The sequence below is a fragment of the Crocodylus siamensis genome, chromosome 1 (assembly GCF_052110815.1).
Source record: "Crocodylus siamensis isolate JL-2025a chromosome 1, ASM5211081v1, whole genome shotgun sequence".
In the NCBI taxonomy this organism is placed as follows: domain Eukaryota; kingdom Metazoa; phylum Chordata; order Crocodylia; family Crocodylidae; genus Crocodylus; species Crocodylus siamensis.
Genome location: NC_143395.1, coordinates 360,012,150 through 360,036,233, shown reverse-complemented (window position 1 = coordinate 360,036,233; position 24,084 = coordinate 360,012,150). Strand labels below are relative to the sequence as shown.

Here is a 24,084-nt window from a genome sequence, read left to right as displayed (position 1 = left end):
GGGGTTGGACTAGCATATTCCACTCACCTGCTCATGCATAAATGCTCCAGGGAAGTGACTCTTAACTTCTTCTGGAAGTCCCTCAAGTAGGTTGAGACTACAACCATGACAACAGCCACTGAGGAACATCTTGGAGAGTGAGCCTGCAGTGGTTGGAGCACAAGTGTAGGGATTGATTGGTGTGTAGACCATAGTTGGGACTTGCCAAGCCTGACAAAACACATTGCCACTGCAGTGTAAACAAGCTCTTTGTGGCCAATGGCTGAGGAAGAATAGGTATTAGTTCTCCAACAACTCTCTCTCAAAGCTCTTCTCCTGGGAACTGGACTGTACAGATGTTCCTCCAGCCCCACGCCTGGAGAGCTTCATAGGCAAACTCTCCAGCCAGGGGGCACTAGAAGGCTGCTTCCTGGCTCACCTCTGCACTTAGGGAAGCCCATTAATTGACAATCTGCCCTCTCCCCTGGGAAGGGGTCAGGTGATCAAGTGGTAGGTGGCAACTGCAAAAAAACAGCAGCTCTCGGAGACCGGCAGGGAGGCTTCTTGTTCAGAAGAATGTCCCACCAATCTCACCAGTCAGCTGATTGGCAGGATGGAGGCATTTTCCCCTAGTGGGAATCTTCCCAGTTCTCCTTCACAGAAGAATAGCCCCAGTCTTTTTTCTCCTCCAGGCTGACCTGGAGAGATGGAGGGACAGGAGGGGAGGGAGCATTCCAGGAGCCTTGCCCGTTACTGCTCTGGGTTGACCCAGAGAAGCATGGTGGGGTAGGATGGGGGAATTTCACCATGGCAGAAAGGCTATTGAGTCTTGCCATGACAGTACAGCAGCACACTTCACCCCTTACTGCTTCAGGTGGGCTGAGCAGCAGGGGCTGTAATTGAAAAGCTGATATATGGAAAGGCTTTCCCCAAGCCAGACTCTGAGTCTCTCTGGCTTTTAAATTGCCACCCGTGCTGCTCAGTTGATTTGTGGAGGCAGGCATTGTGTGCTCCTGGTCTTGGAAAGCCTACCCCCCAGCTTTATTTTTCCTGGTCCCCAGGAATAGTTAGGCTATGGGAAAGTATGCAGGTGTTCACACTGTTATGAGAAACTAACCCTCCTGGGAATGAATTAACCCTGGATTTTTCTGGGTTCTTTTTATCCCAGAGTGGCCATTTTTACCCTGGGAGAAGAAGCTTGAACAGCTGAACATTTTTGTTTTCTACTGAGACAATAGAGAACCTTCTGATAGAAACTGAACATCTGTACATTGCCCTGGACAACCAAGACAGCCTGGCCATGAGACTCAAACCAAATAATTAGAACCTTAAGACCAAGGTCCCAGAGTAACATTTGTGTGACGTGAGTATTCCTCCACAAAGAGCCAGGTGGGTGATAAAAGAAGCCCTTTGCCTAGAGTGTTCAAAATGATAAAAGCAGCCTGGAGCCATCAGTATGACCATGACGATGTATTGATATTCCCAAGCCAAGGTCATGCTTATACAGGGGTAATAGGTCTTTGTTAGGTCCCAGGCATCATCATTATCAACATCATATATGGGTGGGTCTGGATAGGGATGATCTGGCCTTGAGCCAAGGGCTTCTAAAGGTTCCTCCTAGCTCTGCTTTTCCATGATTATTTCTATTATGACTATTACACAGATAAAATCATTTGCACTGTAGCTCTCTTGGATGATAAGTAATATTTCCATGTTAAAATTAGGGAATGAGCAGTCAGATGTTATACAAGGCCGTACAGTAATTCAAGAGACAGATACAACTAGGGATCCTGACAGCCATCTCTAAACACTATACCAAAAGTGCTAAGCAAACTGTGCTTAATCTTTAAAGATAATGATCATTAAGTTCTTTGTTTTTTAACCATCCACAGGAACTTTTGGAATTTAGAGATTACTGGGTTCGGTATTAAGTTCATCCTGGTTCGTTTTCCAGGATGCCTGCTGAGTAAACTGTTACCTACCATACCTATTAATAAGCCTCTGCCTTTGTTGTTTCCAAAGTTACTGCTAAGTAACTGTTCTTAAAATGTATTTTCAGGTTTCCTTCTCACCACCTTCTTCACTTGCTACTCCCACAAGCTGGATGTAACCTATTCTTATTCCAAATTCTTTTGGACAATAGGATTTCCTCTCACCTTCATTCTTTCACATGTTGTCATCTGTCTTTATCAGATTGCATGCAGCTACCTCAATCCCTGCTTCTCTTCCTGCTTCTTTTGAACACCACTGTCTTCTTGGTGGAAATAGATTTTACACCCCACCATGGTTTACAGTAGCCTGTAACATTACAGTCATTATTCCAGGCCTGCACTTATAGCTCCTCTGTTTTTTGCTCTTCATGCATTTTAATCCTGTAATGACAAAAGTTACTTTCTATGTTCTTTCTAGTTGTTCAGAAATCTCTCCTATAATCTTTATGTCCCTGCTGAATATGATTAATCCTTCCCGATTATCGATGTCAAAGCTTAAGGAACATGATTAACTCAAAGACGAATCCAAAGAATGTATTCACTGCTCTTCAGTTTGCTTTATTTTAAACAAGTAACAAGAGTTTTTATCCTCATTCTGTCTGGTGCTTATGCATCCACGCCTGTTTCACATTCTGTCTTCTGTATATGCCTTTCCTTCTCACTTGATGAGGATCATTAGCTTATATAATCTGTGACAAGGCCTGCCTCCAAGGGTGACCATGGCACCCTGTAGCAGGGTGAGGCTAGGCATCATATTAACACCCTCTTCTGGTCTTGCACTCCTGGTCCCTGAGCCCCTCTCCTTCACTCACCTGCTGAGCCTTTCAAGGAAAAAAAAAAGTAGGGAGGCCACTCAGGTGATCAGAAGAGGCAGGGCTATATAAGCCAGCCCCCAGGCCACAGTTTGTAGGAGTGGTTACAGAGGAACTTGGAGGCCATGGTGGGTGCCTGAGAGGTACTCCATGATGTTGAAGCCAGGGTAAGGCCAGGGGTCTGGCAGGCTGGTGCATGGTTGAGGCAAGCTGCAAAGAGTAAAATCCAAGAATCATGGGCAGAGGCCTGGACACGAGACAGAGACAGAGACAGAGACAGACTAGATCCTGGCACTGTTTTCTTATGTTAATATTCAATGCCTTAAAGAAGGCTGGACTGTAACCCGGGCAGTACTCCAAAAGGTATCCCCTCTCCAAATGAAGGGATCAAAGCAGGGGCACAAGCACTGTGGGAGGTGTAGGGACTCTCCTCCTCCTATAGAGTATAGCCAGACCACCAATGGGGACTTAACCATATACCTTTTAATGAGGGAACAATACTGGGAAGATAACAGGCATAAATCAGAGGGTATAGTGGACAGTACAATGCCCCAAGGGGGCAGGATTCAACAAAGGTTAGACACTTACAATCATTGACAAAAACAGAGTTAACAAAACACAAACAGCAGAGCAAACAATATGGGTTGGTGAAATATAAAAAGGCACAAAATGCAAAATGTCAAATAACAAGGACATATAGAGCCTTGGTACCTGGAGGGGGAGAAAGACACAGTGGCCCCTTTCCACTGCAAGAAGATTTGCTTTTTGGTAGTTCACTCAACCCAAGTCACCTCAGCTGGGACTTAAACCTAGGTCTCCCACATGGTAGGCAGGAATACAGCCACCACAGGTGGCACTGCTCCAGTCTGCTAGGGGTCTTGACCTTCCTGGAGCCCCGGCTGTACATCAAGCTGCCTGGCCTCTGATTGGAGGAGCTGGAAGCAGAGCTGGGAACCTCTCAGGTCACTGCTCAGATCCTTCCTGGAGCAGGGGAGCCTCTCCTGCTGGCTGCATGCCACGCTGCTGAGGGTCCCACTGCTGCCTGCAGGTCCTGCTCTAGGGCACTGCTCCTGCCCTGCTTACTCAGCTCTGTGAAGCCCCTTCTTTGTTGTCCCTCTCTGGTCTCTCCTGAGTCAGTCCACACTGCCCCTTTTATCCCCCTCCAGGTGACCCAAGGGGCCAATCGGGACACGGGGGGGGTGAGTCTCTGGGGCTTGATTGGTGCGGAAAGGGAATCCCAAGTCCTCCAATCATCTTTTACCCCTTCAAAACCCCTGGGCTAAGTCACTGCCAGCCAGTCCATCACAGGACTAACAAAGAAAGAGAGACTAGGAGAGTGGGCTGTCTGGAACCATGTGTAAGGCACAATACCATCCCCAGGAGTAAAGTTAAGGGGTTGGGTCAGACCAAAGCAGCACAATGATGAGCAGGACTGAGTGAGGGACCCTAAGGGCAGGCTCCCAAATTCATAACCTGTATTCTTAAACATTAAAAAGTGTGGCTGACAAAGACAGGCAGTAGCTAGAGAAATCAAAATGGACTGGGCAAGGTCAGTTTGGCAACTAGGGAATGTTTAACAGGGACCTGGAGGCTCCTGTTACAAAACAGGATCAGACTCAGCGTAACAGCTGAAGGCACTGGATGAGTAAACAAGTAGATAAGATAAGAAATGATAGCCAGAGAGCAGACGGCAGGGAAGAAGAAAGGATCTTTTGATGAGTCCATAATTAGTAAGACTAACATTTGGGGGCTGGGGAGTAATTGTCCACAGGTGATAATGGGAAGTGCAGATAAGGATTTTGCAAAAGTGAGGGAGGCAGCCAAGGAATGGAAAACATAGCAATGCACAGCTGTGGGAGAGAGCCTTGTGGAGGAATGGAGCCTGCTTGCAACAAAGAGGAAAGAGACAGCGTGCTGAGGAACCCTGGACTTTCTGGAGCTGGGCAGTGAGAAGCCAAGGGGTAGATGACCTTAGCAGGATTCATTTGCCTTACTAGACTGGCTAGTTTGGCTACCAGCTGTAGGGCTGCCCAACCTGGGACTGTACAAGTCGTGGAGACAGCATATCCTTTTTCAGGGCTGGAAACAGGCATAGGTGAACCAGGCGGCCACCAGGGACCCAGACAGAAAGCCCCCACCCTTTGGTCCAGGCCTCTCACCATGTCTCACTGCATTGCATTGGACGCCTGGCCCTGCCTCAGTGCCCCAAGCCCACTAACTAACCGCCCACCCTGACTGACACCAGTTATGACTTCCAATCTGGTCCATATCCATGCCCATGATTCTCAGACTTTACTTTTTGCAACTGGCCTCAACTGTGCCCCAACCTGTCAGACCCCTTGCCTTACCCTGGCTTCAACATATTTGGCACTGTGCTTGCAACTCACAGCATAGAGTGCCTCCCAGGTATGCGCTGTGGCCTAGGGGCCAGCTTATATAGCCCTGCTACTTCTGGTCACCTGATCTCCATTTCTCAGAGTCAAGTACAGGGGTTTCCATTAGCCAACCTAGGCTTGTCACCCTATTGCTAGCCTCCCAGCAAGCAGACTCACAGCTCTGTGGCCAGTGTCTCCTAATCAGGCAGCCTTTGCACTACCTTACAGCTAAGCTAGCTCTTCTGTAAGCTGTTGAAAAGTCTTGAAGTCCTTTAGATTTGCAGCTTGGTCCTACTTTTAGTACCAGAGATTGATTACTTGCTTGCCTAGTTCTGCTGAAGCTGCTCTTTAGCCTCCTGCCTAGAGGCCAGCCCTCATTGTCTCTCTCTTTTTTCCCCATTTGGTCCCAGCTAAATTGCATACAGCTTTCTTGCATGCAGCTTTGGAGCTGCATTTCCTGTTTCCCCTTTGACTGCCAATTCCCACCTAGCTCCCCAGTCAGTTGTTTCTCTGTGTCTTAAAGTAACAGTGGGGTAGAGGCCCCTGTTACACACTGGATCAGGTTCAGTATTCCTTTCAGTTATAGCAGCTCAAACCTTTGACTCCTAAGGACTTCTTTTATACTGTGTTTGCAGTGGTGCCCATGGAGGACAGGCCTGAGGACACCCAATCTAATCCTCACTTGTGTGAGTCCACTGGTAAGCTCCAGAGCTGGAAGGATGCCCATGAAGGTGCTTCAGATTTAGTCCCATTGCCTTCTTAAGCACTTAATTTCTGCAAGTGGCCACTTTGAGTGGAGAAGCCTGATGGGTAAGATTCTGGCTCTGGAGCAGTCAGTGGGCTTGGGTAGGTAGGGTAAGGATAGAGTGTACAATCATGTCCTTAATGAGACTCACCACCAGTACATTGTAGAAATGCATCATGGGTTGCATTGTTAAAACAGAGAAGAGAATTTTGCCTTTGGCAAAATGCAGTGATATCCTCTGTGCTATTTCAGTTCACTGTCTGCGTTTGGCCTCCCCTAATGTAAGAGGTTCCTTGTCTTCCCACAGTGTCTGATGATTAACCCTTCTTCACTGTACTATTTATTTACCCGGGCATTAACATTCCTGCTGTCATTTTTTTGTGGTATAGCAGAAGGAAGGCTTGTGAGAATGCTAACCCCACAGTACGTAGTTAACAGAATTGAACTACTTACTTAATATTTACTTTGAAAGAACAGATTGTGTGATAAATGACACCGCAATACATTTTGCAAGAATTGAAAGCTTTTGATGGGGACAGAACAAGTCATTAAGCAAACAGATAACATAGCATAACAATGTTATTTGTCATAGGTATTAGGAAACAGTAAGATTAACAGGGTGCAAATTGTCCCATAGTGTTTTACTGAAGCACACCTGTCTGGGGGAAATTCTTTGTTGCAATATGCTGATCAAGTCATGGAATGAGCCAACCTGGTTTGAAAGGAATCATGTTTCAATCATGTTGGGAAAGAAAATGACCTTTAGAAAATTTTGGTATGTTTTTTATTGATAGACTTAAGAATAACTATTTTCTCTGCTTTTTGGCTTTGTTTCAGAAATACATCTTTTGGGGAGGGGGAGCTTTACAAGCTTTAGACAAGCTCAATTAAAACCACAATGTACCATGTACTGGGCAGAAGACAGCTTTTATGAGGTTTTAGAGATTATCACTTCTGTAGGCAAAAGGGTAGAGCTTCTTTGCCATTAGACTTGCAGCATGAGACTTACAATGCAATCCTTACAATGCTGAACTATTCTGTCAGGTTAACACAATTAAATGTTGCATCTCTGTTGGGATTTTTTTTTGTAAAAAAACTTAGGTCATAAATCTGAGCTGCAGATAAGCTGAGCAGTTCCAAAACAATTTGAAAATTTCAGATCAGCTGGAGTAAAATGTGTCATTTGACATTATGTAGTGCATAGAGGAGATGAGACCTACATTCTTCACTTGATTCTTCCACTGTCCTTTTACGTGATCATAAACAAGTCACATACTCCCTGTCATTCTTTCTTTCTCTATTTCCTGAGAGAGATACTGTTAATGCAGTATCTGTATGCTTTTCAAATTTTTTAATGCATCTGTCCTTATCCTGTGGACTAAGGAATACAATTATGTCCATTTACAGAAAATAAAGTTAGGCATGGAGAAAATAAAGCCCATATCCTCAAAGGTGCATACGTATCACTGTAATCAATGAGCATTAGGCATATAAATACCTTTGACAATCTGTCTCAGAGTGTTGTGCCCAGGGTAATATAGGAAGTCTCTTGTAAAACCAGGAATTGAGCCTGGCACCCCTAAAGCATCAGGCTCGTGCTGCTGGGCTGAAGCTTTCCCATACGCAAAATGAAGATAAAAGCATTTAACTACCTGTGCAATGAAAAGTTCCAAGTAAATGTTTAGTCTGTGTTTTACAAGTGTAAAGCTTCCCCTTGAACAAAACAGTAATATTAATTTGTATGCATTTTTTCAGATAGACTGTCGATACAAATCCCAACTGATATAAATTATTAAATAATAATGTTTTGTAGTTAATAAATTTATAATAACTAACAAATATGTATTGGAATATTAAATCATAGGAGTTTGACTAGAGAAATAACTAGATGGGTCCCTATTGTTTTCTATTTGGACATCTCAGCTAGAGGACCAGCTTTTCCTCTGTAGCTTATTGTGTGTTTTATGTCTTATTGTTCTCTCAAATTTGACAGTAAAGCTACTTTCAGAAGAGCCAGAAAAAATGGGAAAGGAATCAGCTGCAAAGAAATAATGTGAACAATGACTTTTATTTAGAACATAAATGTAATTAAGGATCAGGAGAATGCTATCTAGGACCTCAAATATGAAAAGCAGGCCCTGACTGAAATGAAATGTAACATTAGGACCCCTAAGAAGTGAACAACTGACATTGCCAAAAACAAGCAGGTAGACTGATTACTTAGTCTTCGGTGGAAAGAGATTTCTCCTGATTCCAGTAAAATGAATCAGTTCTAGCTCATGTCTACTGACATTCCAGATTTCTGAAAGACCAGACCCATGAATTCGCAGGTCTAGTAGTTATCAAGGTAGGCAAGGTACTATATAACTGCAGACTAACAAAGGGGCAGGAGAAGGGAAATAGTGATCCGAGTTACCACATGGCAGCACAGAATCATAGGGTCAGAAGGGACCTCAAAGGTCCAATCCCTTGCATGAAGGCAGGAATGCTACTTCTAAATCATCCCTGACCACTGGTTTTTGAATCTCTTCCTGAACATCTCCAACGAGGGAGCTCCTATAACTTCCCTTGGCAGTCTGTTCTACTGCCTCACTGTTCTAATAGTAGGGAGATTTTTCCTGATATCTAGGGAGGCCTTGTTAGAATATGCAGGACTTTGAAGGAAAGAATGATTATTAACGACATAGGTAAATGGGATAAAACACAACATACTAAAGGCAGATTGTGCCAGACCATCTCAATATCTTTCTTTGAGAAGAGAACCAGTTTTCTAGACAAGAGTGACATTATAGATCTATCTGGACTCATTTAAAGCATTTAGTACAGTACCATACAGGAAACTGTAAGTTAAGCTGTAGAAGACAGGGTTTAGCAGTAGGTTTTTAGTTTGGTTAAGACCCTGGCTACTGAGAGGCTGGTTTGGTACTGGTTGTACCAAACAGGGAAGTAGTATGCTAGAGTGAAGTTACTAGTAGAGTTCCTTAAGTATCTGTCTTCAGGATGGCCTTATTTTTATTACTGACACATAAAATAGGAGTGCGTTAAAGAAATCTTTTGATGACACAAAGGCGTTAGCTTCTAGAGCTGCTCTAATTAACCTGCCTGAGGCATCTCATGCATCAGCATCTCTGCACTTCAAAATGGCAGGGGTGCTTTATCTAAAGCTCATCAATGATAGATAAAGCAACCCCACCACCATTTTGAAGTATGGGGATGCTGATACATGAGATGCAGAGGCTGGCTGGAGCATGGTATTACCATGCTCCATCAGACTCAATTAATTACAACGCGTTGGAGCAGCCTCTGGGCTCATGTATAGGCACCCAGAAGTATTAAATTTAATAATTTAATTTCCCCCTTTTCTACAGTGGAACTACCATACCAGAACTTCCCCCCCTCAACTTGCCACTCCCAAATTCCTTTGAGGCGATATCACTATACAGACTGGGTATACACAAAGTCAATACTAGGAGCCTAAATCAAAGCCTGCTAAAGTCTATGGACAAGAGTTTTAGATCAAGTCTCACTTCAGTGTTTAAATGTGTGAGGAATCTCCTTATTGCTGGATGGGAAGGATGACAACATCTCAGCACATCCCGCCCCAACCCTGCTCCTGAATTTCTGCATTTTATAGTAGACAGCCATTGGTTAAAAACCAAAACAGTCTTACCAACAGGGACAAGACCCTAGTGTCCCCACTCTAAGCAGAGTGTCTCATCATAAGACTTCAGAATCAGGTTCCCTCTTGCCTCTTTTCTGGCCTCATGGGGCTGTTTTCAGCAGTTGAATATTTTCCCCATGTTCTTTAATAGTTTATAGGCTCCTTGGGGAAGTAGGAACTGTGGGCCTGAACCCCCTTGGCCTAAGAAGGGCCTAGATCAGATGTTTCATTCTTCCAAGGTGAATACTCTACCCATGAGGCCGAGAGGGAGACTGACCTGGGCTATTTCTGGGGGGAGTAAATCACATTCTGCTTCCTTCCTGGTCATCTAAGTGTCCAAATTGTAAAGCATATGGCATTTTTGGTACTTCTGCATCCAAGGGTATTCTGTAGCTGGATGTGTAGCTCTGCATGCCTGGATATGCTTTTCTATACATTTTGGACTGTAAAGTCAATAGAAAGCTGGGTGGATTGTCAGGGTCAATGGGTAGTAATCAATGGCTCGATGTCTAACTGGCAGCTAGTAACAAGTGGAGGGCCCCAGGGGTTGGTCCTGGGGCCAGTTTTGTTCAATATCTTCATTGACTATCTGGAAGACGGGCTGGAATGCACTCTCAGCAAGTTCACAGATGACACCAAGCTTGGCTGGGTGTAGTAGATACACTGGAGGGTAGGGTCAGGATTCAGAATGAACTAGACAAATTGGAGGTTTGGGCTTAGAGGAGATTTGATAGCAGCCTTTAACTACCTGAAGGGTGGTTCCAAAGAGGATGGAGTTGCTAAACTGTTCTTTGTGGTGACACATGACAGAACAAAGGGAAATGGTCTCAAGTTGCAGCAAGAGAGGTTTAAGTTGGATATTAGGAAAAACGTTCTCATTAGCACTGGAATCTAGAGAGTAGGCTTGTGTGAAGCAGTTAGTATTCACTTTGGATGCAGATTCAGCCAGTTTGTGGGACAGTGATTCAATTTGTTGATTCAAAACACTGTCCCAAACTGATTTGCCTGTATCTGATTCAGAGATTCGGTCACTGCCTAATCAGCTGAATCTCTGAATTGGACAAGCCCCATCCCCTGCCTGCTCTCTCAGCCCCCCACTTATTAAAAAAGAAAAAAGCCCCATACTCACCAGCTCTTGCCAGGTGGGGGGCTAATCCCCACTGCCCCCCACTGCCCTGTGCTGCATGGGGGGCTCTGTCATGAGCCCCAAAAGCCCTGAGGCTGCTGTAGCAGCCAGTGAGTGGGGGCTTTTTTTTTTTAAGAGCCGGGAGGTGGGGTGGGTGGGGCAGCCATGGGGGGGCTGGGAGAGTGGGCGGGGTCCAGGGGGCTTGTGGCAGAGCCCCCCAAGCAGCAGGGGGCAGCAGGGCTCCCCCCCCCCCCCGGGAGCAGCCAATGTGTGGGGTTTTTTTTAAAGATCTAGAAGCTGGAACTGGTGGAGGGGGCAGGTTTGGGAGAGCAGGCAAGGGTCGGTGAGTGCTCAGGGGTGCTGGAGGAGCAGGCAGGGGATGGGGCCTGGGAGGGGTCCCCCCCATGGTCCCCTCCTCTCCCACCCCGCTACTTACCAGCACAGAGTCCATTTCCCTGTGGGAGCCAGCAAGGACTGCCCAAATCTCTGAAGCTCTCAGAATCTTTTCCGAATCAATTTGGAGAACTTCAGATTGATTTGGACCTTTTTATTGGTCTCCTGATTTTATTCAGATTCAGAGATTTGGCCGCCAAATCGGGCCAAATCTCCTCCGAATCAAATCAGCACCTGAAGCTTCACACAACCGTACTAGAGAGGTGGTGGAATCTCTATCCTTGGAGGTCTTTAAAGCCTGACTTGACAAAACCCTGGCTGGAATGATCAGCAGCCAGTGGGTGGGGGCTTTTTAGTTGGAGATGGTCCCCAGGCAGGGGGTTGGACTAGATGACCTCCTGAAATCGCATCCAACCCTAATTTTCTGATTCTATGACAACTACAAAGTTGCACTGACTGAGCATTTGCATTAGAAGCCATAGCCCTACGTGTGTCTACATGTGGACATGTAGCAGACTTAGATGCCTGAAGAAGTAGCTGTCCAGAACCCATGACTGCTGAAGTTAGACTAAGGATGGGAAAGAGCTGTTACCTCATTTCCACCATAGCTCAGCAGCTAGGGGCAATCGCTAGGGATGCTGGATGTCCTGATTTCCATCCTCCTTCCTCCACAAGGGTTTTGAAAACTTGTCCACTTCCTAGCATGGCACACCACAGGTCAGCTATTTCTCATGCTCTTTTTGAAGCTGAGCCACTAGCATAGTCCTTGGATAAAATGTAGAACAGTGCAAGCTTCTGTCTTGTTGGCTAGAATACACAATCTCCTACCTTCCTGGTGAGCATCACCTTATTGAGCCACACACTGTCTTCCTTCCTTCCTCCTGACACCACATATCTCCCCACAGACCTCTTTATCATAGTTACCCAGAAGGCCAGCTTCAAGAGGAGTGTCAGAGAAGAGACTTGTTAGTAGCTGACTTGTGGTATGATAGCTTGAGTGCTGTGTTGGGAAATCAGGAAGAACCAGGTTTAAACCCCATTTGGTTGAAGGGAACTCTGGCTGTCCTGATTAGTCCCCTGATATTCAGCTTTGTGGAGGAAAAAATGAGAACACTTTCTCACTTTGTTGTGTAGGTGTGCAGGGCTATACATTCAGCAACAGAATATTAAAAATGCTGAACATTCAGGACCAAATAGAATGCTGTGCTAAGTGCCCAAGTTTTGCTAAAGTCCCATTTAGGCACCTACAAGAATAATTTAGATCTAGCTCTATAGGCTTAATGGAAGGTCAGTGTGTTCACTGGGTGCTTGTTAAATAAATGCTTACCTTGAATTTGTGAAAGTTTACAATAAAATACTTATTCAAGTCTAGTTAAAGGTAGTAGCTATTTCCCCCCTTCTGGGGGTATATTACTGTACTCACAGAATATAATTCATCTACATGTAAGCTGTGAACCTAATCCTGTTGGGCTACTCTCCCATATAACAAATATTAGATAGTGGATATAATGAAAGGCTTTTTATGAGAAAGAAATGTGTTTAGTAGTTAATTTTTTACTTCAAGGAACAAAAGTTGGTGTTTGTTCTGTAGTAGTTTAGTCACTACTGTTGCATGATGTACACTCAGGGATTATAAGAGTTGGTTAGAAGGGTCAATAAATATTGTGCAAGTTCCTCTTTCTAAGCATGAAATTTCAGTTGGGGAATTCCTAGAGCACACCATAAAAAGGCTCACCTAGTCTCTTTTCATCAGACCTGTTTGCGGAGAAGATGAAGTGCACAGAAGAGGCCGTGTTGCTTGTCCTTGTACAAGCTGCAATTCTACACAATGCAGCCTTTGCCATGATAGTAAATGAGGTAAGAGGTGTATATTATGATATTTCTGTCCCCAATGTATTCTTTATTCCTCCTGCTATTTAGATTGTTATAGTATCTTTTAAAATTATCTTAGGGAAATTTTGACATGTCTGCTTCATTTTTAGCTATTGATATATGGAGAAAGTATATCTCCCCTAACTAATGTGCAGGAAATTGATTATAAATTTAAAAAGTAACCACAGTTTTATAAACTCAAAGCTAAATTCTGTGCCTTGTTAGTCAAGTACAACACGACTAAGTGTCTGAGTAGATTTTATATACATGAAGTAGCTTAGAATCATAGGATCATAGAAAGTAGGACTGTAAGGGACTTCAAGAGGTCACCTGATCCAACTCTGCTTAAGGCAGGGTCATCCTTTCCAAACTATCTCAGACAAGCTTTTTACTAGCTAGTGTGTGTGCCCAAGATTGGCTCATACCAAAACCATTTTTAATGAATAGAAAATTTGTTAATAAAATGGAATTTCACCCATAAATAAGGAAAGGGATATTTTGAAAATGTCAAAAATATTTTAGTTTTGAATTTTCAGAATGAAATATTTTGGCTTCCTAATTCAAAATGTCATTTTGCATTAAATATGATCTAAATTAAAAAGAAAAAAGAAAAATGAGAATATAACTGCCCAAAATAAAATGAAACATTTTGTTTTAGGTCCAGTGAAATGTTTTGGGAGACCCCAAAATAAAATTTCTGATTTTTAGCCTGCTTAAAAATTGGAAAAATATCTGTTTTGATTTTATTAGAACCATTTTCCCTTCAGATTTTACCACCAAACTGAAAAATCTATTATTCTACTTTCTAGATATGACAGGCATTGGAAGAGCTTTGAACTCAAGTGGCGAATTCAGCCTTGAAAGAGAAATTAATGTTTTTTGTTGCTGGACTATTGAGCAGAGGCATTTTCTTGTAGGAACAATCAAGGCTAAAGTAAAAATATGATGATAAGCTGAGGCTGGGGAATTAAGTATGTCAGAAGTTTCTCATAATTGTGCTCATCCTTCAGTACACCATAATTTGGGGAGATATTTGTAAAATTGATGATACCTGTCATAACTCTTGTACTGATTGCTATCCCCCATATGATTACATGGTCTGACAAATGAGTACATAAATTCATTTTTGGACAAGTGGCCAAACAATACCCGAATATTTGCATCTGTTTTAAAAAAGGCTCTTTGCCAGCCATGCGCCTCAGCTTTTGGGAAGGGAATGATGATATAAATATGAATTGGACACAGAAGTGGCCACATTATAAGAGCTTTAACATTTTTTTTTCTAGACTTCGTATCAAACTACAGTGGCTCCAGACTTGACTCATCTTCAAGAAACAACCAGCCCCTACCCTCACAGTACACCAGTGGTAAAGCCAGTGTTTATTATTCTTGCATAAGACAAAGTAGACATCAGAGCTAGGATGCAAAATTCAGAGATTCACAGATTCACAGAAGTTCAGGGCTGGAAGGGACCTTGTGAGATCATTGGGTCCAGTCCCCCTGCTCCTGGCAGGAAAGACTGCTGGAGCCAAATAACCCCAGCAAGGTGTGCATCCAGGTGTGCGAAACAAAAAGAGCTATGCTCTAGGTTTTTATGCACAAGATTGGAAAGTGGGTTATTTAGAGGTTTAATATCTGCTCTAATTCCAAGTCAGAAACAGAATTTTCCAACTGATTATCTAAAACTTGCTTAAGCTTGGGCTGTTAAAACTGACTTGCTAAGCTCCTAGGGGTACACACACAGAGGGGTTAACTTAATCCTAACTGCCACTTCATACACCTAAGTCCAAAACCTTTAGAATCATAGAATGATAGAAGTTAGGGTTGGAAGGGACCTCAGGAGGTCATCTAGCCTAACCCCCTGCTCAAAGCAGGACCAGCCCCAACTAGATCATCCCAGCCAAAGGTTTGTCTAGCTGAGTTTTGAAAACCCTCAAGGATGGAGCTTCCACCACCTCTCTTGGTAACCTGTCTTAGTGTTTTACTACCCTTCTAGTGAGAAAATTCTTTCTAATATCTAACCTAAGCTTCCCTTGCTACAACTTGAGACCATTGCTCCTTGTTCTGTCATCTGCCACCACTGATCCAATTCCATCATCTTTTGGACCCTCGTTCAGGTAGTTGAAGATTGCTATTCAGTCTCCTCTTCTCTAGACTAAATAATAGGGGTGTCTGAAGTGGGCCCTGTTTGATTCCCCCGAATCCATAACAGTGGTTGATTAATTGGTTCAGATCACTGTTCCTGATTTGATTTGGCAGAATCCACATCTGAAGATTCAATGCTGATTTGGAGACTCAGTGACTTGGACATGGACACAGCTTTAAAAGTTTTTTCTACATACCTTGAGGTATCATCATAGCTTGTGATCGCTGTGAAGCTGGGGCATATGGAGAATCCCGCAGGAGTGCAGGGGTGGGGTGGGGGGGGAAGTCTTCCATGTGCTCAGCAGTAAACCTTCTGGTCCACTTCTGGGTCTGCTGAGGAGCACACTGGGGGACCGACCCACGCCCTCCGGCTTGGTGATCATCCGTGGGGGACCCTGGGTGCCACCCCCAGACCCAGGAGGCACCAATCACCAAGCTGGGGAGACACGCTCCCTGACAGACTTTGAAGCGCTTCTAGTCTAATTCCGTGTCTGCTGCTGAATGTGCTGGGGAGCCCTCCATGCTTCTGTGGGACTCTCCAAGCACCCCAGCATCACAGCATTCATGAGCCACCTGCTACCTAGAAGTATATAGAAAAAACATTTAAAGTTCTCTCTATGTCCAAATCTCTGAACCTCTCCAAATTGATTGGGAGGGATCCAATTTGATTTGGAGAGATTAAAGGGTCCTGTGATTCGATTCGGATTTGGATATTTGGCCACCAAATCGGGCCGAATCTACAGCAAATCTAATCAGGGACTGAAGCTTTGCATAGCCCTACTAAATAAGTCCAGTTCCCCCAGTCTTTCCTCATCAGTCATGTTCCCCGACCCCCTCACCATTTTTGTTGCCCTCTGCTAGATTCTCTCAAATTTGTCCATGTCCTTTTTGTTGTGAGGGGTGCCCAAAACTGAACACAGTACCCTGGATGTGGCCTTAAAAGTGCTGAATAGAGAGGAATTATTACTTCCCTTGACCTACTCGCAACACACCTACTAATGCAACCCAGTATGCTGTTAGCCTTCTTGGCAACAAGGGCACACTGGTGGCTCATATTCAGCTTCTTGTCCACTGTAACCCAAGGGCTTTTTTCTGCAGAACTGTTGCCCAGCCAGTCAGCCCCTGACCTGTACCAGTGCATGGGATTGTTCCATCCTAAGTGCAGGACTTTGCACTTGTCCTTGTTGAACCTCATGAGATTTCTTTTGTCCCAATCCTCCAACTTGTCTAAGTCACTTTGAATCATAGCCCTACCCTCCAACATATGTGCTACTCCCCCCAGGTTGGTGTCAACTGCAAGCATACTGAGGGTACACTCTATGCCATCTTCCAGGTCACTGATGAAGTCATCGAACAAAACTGTCCTGAGGACTGACCCCAGGGGGACTCCATTTGATACCAGCTGCCAACTAGACAATGAGCCATTGATTACTACTCTATGAACCTGATTTTACAGCCAATTTCCTATCTACCTTACAGTCCATTCATCCAGCCTGTACTTCCTTAGCTTGCCTGCAAGAATGTTGTGGGAGACTGTATGAAAAGCCTTGCTAAAATCAAGGTATACCACATTCACTGGTCTCCCCGCATCCACAGAGCCAGTCATCTTGTCATAGAAGGCAATCAGGTTGATCAGGCATGACTTGCCCTTGGTGAATCCATGCCAACTCTTCCTAATCACCTTCTTTTCCTCCAAGTGCTTAGAAATGGATTCCTTGAGGATCTGCTACACGATTTTTCCAGGGACTGAGGTGAGGCTGGTCTGTAGTTCCCTGGATCTTCCCTTTTCTCTTTCTTAAATATGGGCATAATGTTTGCCCTTTTTCAATCATCTGGGACCTTTCCTGATTGCCGTGATTTTTCTATGGCTCTACAACCGTATCAGCCAACTCCCTCAGCAACCTTGGGTGCATCCCATGTGATCCCATTGACTTTTCTATATTCAGCTTTTCTAAGTAGTCCCTAACCTGTTCCTTTACCACTAGGGCTACTCACCTTCCCTCCAAACTATGTTGCCCAGTGCAGTAGTCTGGGAGTTGCCTTTGCCTCTGAAGACAGAGGCAAAAAAGGCATTGAGAACTTCAGACTTTTCTGCATCCTTTGTCACAAGGTTGCCCCCTTCATTCAGTAAGGGACCCACATTTTCCCTGATCCTTCTTTTGCTACTCACATACTGGTAGAAACCCTTCTTTTTACCTTTGACATCCCTTGCTAGCTGCAGCTCCAATTGTGCTTTGACTCTCCTTACTTCATTCCTGCATAACCAAGAAATGCTCTTACATTTTTCCCAAGTTTCAACTTCTTATAAGCTGTCTTTTTGTGATTTAGTTTACTAAAGAGTTCCCTGCTAAGCCAAGCTGGCCTTCTGCCATACTTGCTAGTCTGCCTGCATATCAGGATGGTTTGTTCCTGCACTCTCAGTAAGGTTGCCTTAAAGTACAGCCAGCTGTCCTGGACTCCTCTTCCCCTCAGTCTGACTTCCAAGGGGATTTTGCCCATGAGTTCTCTGAGTGAGTTGAAGTCTGCTTGTCCAGGGTCCTTACTTTGCTGCTGTCCATCCTTCCTTTCCTTAGGATCCTGAACTCAGACATCTCGTGGTCACTGCTGCCCAAGTTGCCATCCACTTTATTTGCCACCAATTCTTCCCTGTTTGTGAAGAGCTAGTGAAGAAGAACATGGGCCCTAGTTGGCCAGTCCAGCACTTGCACCAGAAAGTTGTTCCCAATACTCTCCAAAAACTTCCTGGATTGCCTGTGCACTGTTGTATTGGCCTCCTGCAGATGTCAGGGTGTTTGCAGTCCCCCATGAGAACAAGGTCCTGTGATTGGAAAACTTCTGCTAGCTATTTGAAGAGAGCCTCATCTACCACTTTCTTCTGGTCTGGTGGTCTATAGCAGACCCCCACCATGCCATGACCCTTATTTCTCTCCCCTCTAACCTTAACCCAGAGACTCTCAACAGGCTGATCTCCAGTTCCATACTGGAGCTCTGAGCAATCATAGTGTAGATGCTTAAGTCTTTGCAGTGGATATATACAATTTAAATCCTGAAGGTCCTAAGTTATTGGTGTCCTCGCTTACGCATGCCCTACCTGCTATAGAGAAAGGCAGAAAATCCCATGGGCAGTGTCAAGCTGACCATAAGGTAAAATTGCTTCTGGATTCCAAATAAGGGAATGGGTTTGACTGAGTGGAGAATCAAGACTGGGTTGGTTAAATCAGTTCCTGCCAGTTCCTTCAGTATCTTGGGATGAAGTTCATCAGGTCCTACTGATTGGAATTCATTCAAATCAATCAAAAACTCTCTAATGGTTTCTTTTTTAATCATCTGCATTTCTCCTTCCTCCTCTACATAATTTTTATTAGCTGCCTGATTGCAGGGGTTTTTTTTGAAGACTGAGTCAAAGTTGCTGTTAGGCAACTCTGCCTTATTTATTTCTTACATTAAGAGCTTACCCGGGCTATCTAGCACTAGACTGACAGCTTTCTTAGTCTTTCTTATCTGACCAACTTATTTATTCTTTTGGCCTTGATTCCCTTTGGCAAGTGTAAAACATTTTCTTACCTTTGCCTCCATGATTTTCTTCCTGAAAGTTCTTGTTATTTTTTGGTATGTTTCCTTAGTGACATCCTCATCCTTCCATTTTTTGGATGTTTTAATTGCGATTTTGAGGCATCCAAGAAGCTCCTTGTACTGACAGACTGATTTTCTGCTATTCATTTGTGCTTCCATTGTGTCAGAATAGCTTCTTGTTGAGCATAGAAAGTGGTATGCTACTGTTATGTATCATGGCCAGACCAAGAACAGATTCATAGATTCATAAATGTAGGGTCAGAAGGGACCTAAGTAGATCTTCAAGTCCGACCGTCTTCCCTGGGCAGGAGAGAATACTGGGCTCATATGACCCCAGCTAGGTAACTATTCAGCCTCCTCTTAAAGACCCCCAAGGTAGGAGCCAGCACTACTTCCCTTGGAAGTTGGTTCCAGATCCTAGCCACCCTGACTGTGAAGTAGTGCCTTCTAATGTCTAGTCTGAACTTACTCTCAAACAGCTTATGACTGTTATTCCTTGTTACTCTGGGAGGTGCTCGGGGGAACACCCATTCCTGTTGGTCCCCCCGGTAAGTTTATAGATGGCCACCAGGTCCCCTCTCAGCCTTCTCTGAAGGCTGAAACAAGTTCAGGTCCCGTAGCCTCTCCTCATAGGGTCTGTCCTGCTGCCCCCTGACCATTTGAGTGGCCCTCTTCTGGACCCTCTCCCTCCTAAAGTGTGGTGCCCAGAACTGGATGCAGTACTCCAACTGTGGCCTGACCAGTGTTGCATAGCGGGGGAGTATCACTTCCTTGGCCTGATTATGATGCATCTGTGGATGCATGACAAGGTGCGATTAGCCTTACTGACCGTGTCCTCACGTGGGCGGCCCATGTTCATTTTGGAATCGATAATGATTCCAAGATCTCTTTCTGCCTCTGTGCTTTCGAGAAGGGAGTTCCCTAGCCTGTAGGTATGCTGCTGGTTTTTGCTGCCCACGTGCAGTACCCTGCACTTGTCAGTATTAAATCCCATCCTGTTCTCATTTGCCCACCCCTGTAACCTGTCCAGGTCCAGCTGTATCCTGTCCCTCCCTTCTAGCGTGCCCATCTCACCCCAAATCTTGGTGTTGTCAGCAGATTTGAACAGGGTGCTTTTCACCTCCTCATCCAAGTTGCTAATAAAGAAATTGAGCAGTGCGGGCCCAAGGACCAAGCCCTGGCGGACTCCACTGCTCACATCCCTTCAGGTCGAATGTGACCCATCCACCACCACTCTCTGGATGCAGCCCCTCAGCCAATTTGCAACCCATTTTACTGTGTAGGCATTAGTGCCACAGTCACCTAGTTTTTTAATGAGAATGGGTGGGAGACAGTATCAAAGGCCTTGCTGAAGTCCAGAAAGACTACATCCACCGCAACACCTGTGTCCAATGATTTTGTGACCTGATCATAGAAGGCAATCAGGTTGGTCTGACAGGATCTGCCCTTAATGAACCCATGCTGGTTGTCCCTGAGCATCCTCCCCACTGCTGGTCCCTCACAGATGTGCTCCTGGATAATTTTCTCAAAGAGCTTCCCCAGGACTGAAGTAAGACTAACGGGCCTATAGTTGCCCTGGTCTTCCTTCCTCCCTTTTTTGTAAATGGGTACCATACTGGCCTTCTTTCAGTTGTCTGGCACCTGGCCAGAGCACCATGAGTGCTCATAAAGATGTGCCTGGGCCCCATGATAACCCCTGCCAGTTCCCTCAGCACCCTAGGGTGGAGAGCATCTGGACCTGCTGATTTAAACACATCCAGCCCCTCCAGAAGATCTGCCTTTTCCTCTGGTGCAGCTACCAGATTGCCAAGCATGTCCAGCAGGGGCCCTATGTTACCTGGTGCCTTCTTCATACCCCCTATGTATTTAAAAAAGGACTTTTTGTTGTCCTTGATCCTTGAGGCTAGCCCTAGTTCCTAGATTAACCTAGGGATTCCATCCTTCCAGAGTTCTGTATTGACATTTCAGGTTGGAGCATGGGGAATGTGAGGGCATGGTGAGCTAGGCCAAGGTCTTGGAAATTAGGTGCACAAACTAACCTGAAAAGCCACTGATGGATGGCATAGGGATGCAGGGTTGCTAGTACCTTCATATCCTGCAGTAGCAATTAAAAATAGTGGCACATAAGCTATTACAGCTTGGATTTGAACTTTTAAAACCTTCACCTTGCATGTGCTTAGGGTTGAGTACAGAACTGGTGTTCTAGGGATTGCAGGTTAAACATTTCCTTTTTGCAAAATGTGGTTTAGTTAAAATAAAAATTCCTTCTTAGGAAAGATCAATTTTGATAGAATCTTTTATCAGTCAAATCTGAACCAGATTTTGTAAACTACTTATAGTCTATGGATGAAAAACACTGAATGGGTCTGATCAAAATACACCATATGGTCCTGTACTTATCAGACATTGACAATGTAATGATTTATGTTGGATGTGTACACTGATGCAGATTACGTTGGGACCAGGGAGGGGAATACAGTCAACCCCCACTGAATGCTGTTTCACTTAGCACTATTTCACTATAACGCTCATTTTAACTTAACATCTGATTCCACTTAGTGTACAGCGAGCTTTGTTAAAATGCTCGTGGTCACCATCCTGGGTCATTAAAAACTATTGTGGTCACCATCTTGGGTCATCAAATACTTTTAGTTTCGCTTAATGTTTGGTTTATCAGGAACCAATTAAGAGCGCTAATTGGGGGTTGCCTGTAATGATCAGTTATCCAGGGGCAATTGCCACAATAGGTACTATTACAGTGCTTCACCATTGGTGTGAGTGCAGGTAATAGCTTGTTTGCACTGAGCAAATGATTTCCCCAGGATAACTGCAGACAAAAGTCACTTATAGCTCTGTAAGTTGCATGGATGCTGTTTCTTCCTGGGGCTACATTATACTGGATTTTAGTAAGTTACAGCTGTGTAGGTCTATATATAGTGTGTCTGCTCCCTTTTTTCAACTGTTGAAAAAATGATTTACACCGGTATAACTTTGTTGTATATGCAGGGCTTGTAAGACCTAAATGTTTATTGTGAATGCTATTTTTATTTTATGATCTGACATGTGCTCATTTATCCTTAAGAAAAACCTCTTGACTTTTTTAGGAACATAGGACTAGAAGGGGCCTTTCTGCATCTCAGTGGGTGCGTCTACACATGCTATTATTGTGCATGGATAAACACTGGAGCTTATTGCCCTGGACTGTTTTGCTCCTGGGCATGCCATTTGAACGTACGCCCAGGAGCAATTAACTTTGGAGCAATCAGGTCTGGAGTTTATTCATGTGCAACATGTGGAGTGGGTTAGAGCAACCCTAGCTGGCAGTGGATACCACTGGTCAACTTGCCAGCTCAGGGCTGCTCCCCCTGGCTCTACATGCAGTGGAGGGGCTGGCTAGGGCATAAGAGTGCTTCAGCCTGGGGCAAGCCAGCCGGTAGCCCCCTCACTGAAGCACCCCTGTGCTCCAGCCAGCCCCTCCAGCATCTACATGTGTGCTGCTGCGGAGTTTTTTACTCTGCAGTGGGATAGTACTTGTATTTACTAGTATTGTATTGTATTTAAGCAGTACTAGCCTGCTGCATAGTAAATTAGTTTAATTCAGTCTAATAGGGGCGCACGTGTAGATGTCGAGGTGCTTACTACATATCTAATTAGTTAATTGTGGAATAATTATCTTGTGTAGATGTGCCCAGTTTCCCCAATTGAAAAATAGTGATAATGATATTTAACTACTTCCATAGAGGAGTTGTGAAGCTGAACTAATCAGAAGACCCTTTGAATCTATTGGAAGAAAGGTGTAAAAATCATTAACACTTTTTATCTAATCTGCGGTATCATCATCATCATCATCATCATCATTATAATTATTATTATTACAGCTTAACTTTTTCCTTACTTGAGGAACAATTGTCAGACTTTACCTTTGATTCCAAGTAAAATATTGACTTTTTAAAATTTTATTATATATACTTCTAATTACAGCTATTTTCCAACGTGTCCGGTTCTTTGGATGACCGGGGAATATGCCAGTGCTCTGTGTACCTGCCAGACACTACATTTCCTGTGCAGAAGGTTGAGAAATTGGAAATCATAGCCCAGACCCTGTCGCAGAAATTTGAGAGTGAACTGTCTAAAGTAAGGTATCCTTTTTATGTACCTGCCAATCCTATATTAAGGGAAAAATGGGTAATCATGAAAGAGTATAGCAGTCAGCATTATTTGGTACTTTTCAGAAAAGAGTTGTATAAGAATACAAGGTGATTAAATATAATATATGCAGCCCTATAGCATAGAATTGATTCTTTGCAATGTCACATTGTATGCACAATACTTGCTTGTCTGTGATTCCTGTATACAGCTTGTCTGATAGGAAGCCAGGAACCCTGCATCCTCTGTGTTATTATTTGTATGTATCCAGCTTAGGAGACAGAGTGAGGAAAAGAGGGCAATGGTAAATTCCAGCCAGACTAAAGAAATGGGTAAAAATATATTTCTTGACTCCTCCATAGTCTTAAAAGGTGAAAAAATAAAATATTTCAACATCTGAAGGCCGAGCAATGAGATGATCAAATTATGCATTCTTTTTAAAGACAAATTCCTTAGCCTCATTCTACTTGGGTTCTTTGGTACAAGCATTTAAATCCCACAGAACCCAGTTAAACCCACAAATATCTCAATGGCTGAAGTACCCTGAGTGAAACAGTTTATGAGTACAAGGATCTGTATTTGGCTTATGTTAGGAGAGAAATTCAGAGCTTAAATTTGGTGTCCAGGAGAAAGTGTTTGCTCCAGCAACCAGGCATCTTACGAAATGAAGTGTCCTTGAATTAATCAGCAGAAAAAGGCACAGAACTAAATTATAAATTCTAACCATAAATATTCATAACTCTCTTCTGGTATAATCAAGAACAGATAAGAAGTTATGCATAAAAAACAGAACAACGCGGGGATGCAGGATCCTATGCAGAGATACTTTCAGTTGAAATAATTTGCTTTGAAATAACTGGAGCTAACACGCATTCACTGACACGCATTCAATTGTCAGTAGGGATATGAAGAGCAATCTGACAGAAATCTCAGTGCCTTTGAGTATAGGAATTACCTGATCACTTTAGTAGGAATGTATAACTTGACGTTAACAATCTACGAAGACATTGAGGTATGAACACTGAAGTCCCACATTGCTCCCCTTGTGCTCAGTAGCAACATTTTAATTGGCTGCAAGAGGGCAGGCTCAGATCCACAATTCTGCAAAGACTTTTTGATCAGAGAGGACTGACATGAGACACACTTGAGGCCAATCTTCTATGGAAATGCAGCTCTGCAATGAGAGTTTTATCAGAGTAAGGAATAAGTAGTGATAGCTGGAGTTTTAAAGTTTTTTTCAGAACTCTAGCAGCTTTCTTTTTTAAA

General features: G+C 43.9%; 1 protein-coding gene across 1 annotated transcript in view; it reads left to right on the top strand.

The window, feature by feature from the left end:
* Positions 1-1,211: 1,211 nt before the first annotated feature.
* The window catches only part of OLFM4 (olfactomedin 4), a 42,755-nt gene continuing 19,882 nt past the window's right edge, over positions 1,212-24,084 (top strand). Inside the window, exons 1-4 of the mRNA XM_090031712.1 lie at positions 1,212-1,342; positions 12,836-12,939; positions 14,241-14,321; positions 22,654-22,806. Coding sequence (XP_089887838.1) covers positions 12,853-12,939; positions 14,241-14,321; positions 22,654-22,806 — 321 coding nt within the window. The 5' untranslated portion in view covers positions 1,212-1,342; positions 12,836-12,852. The remainder of the gene's footprint in view (positions 1,343-12,835; positions 12,940-14,240; positions 14,322-22,653; positions 22,807-24,084) is intronic.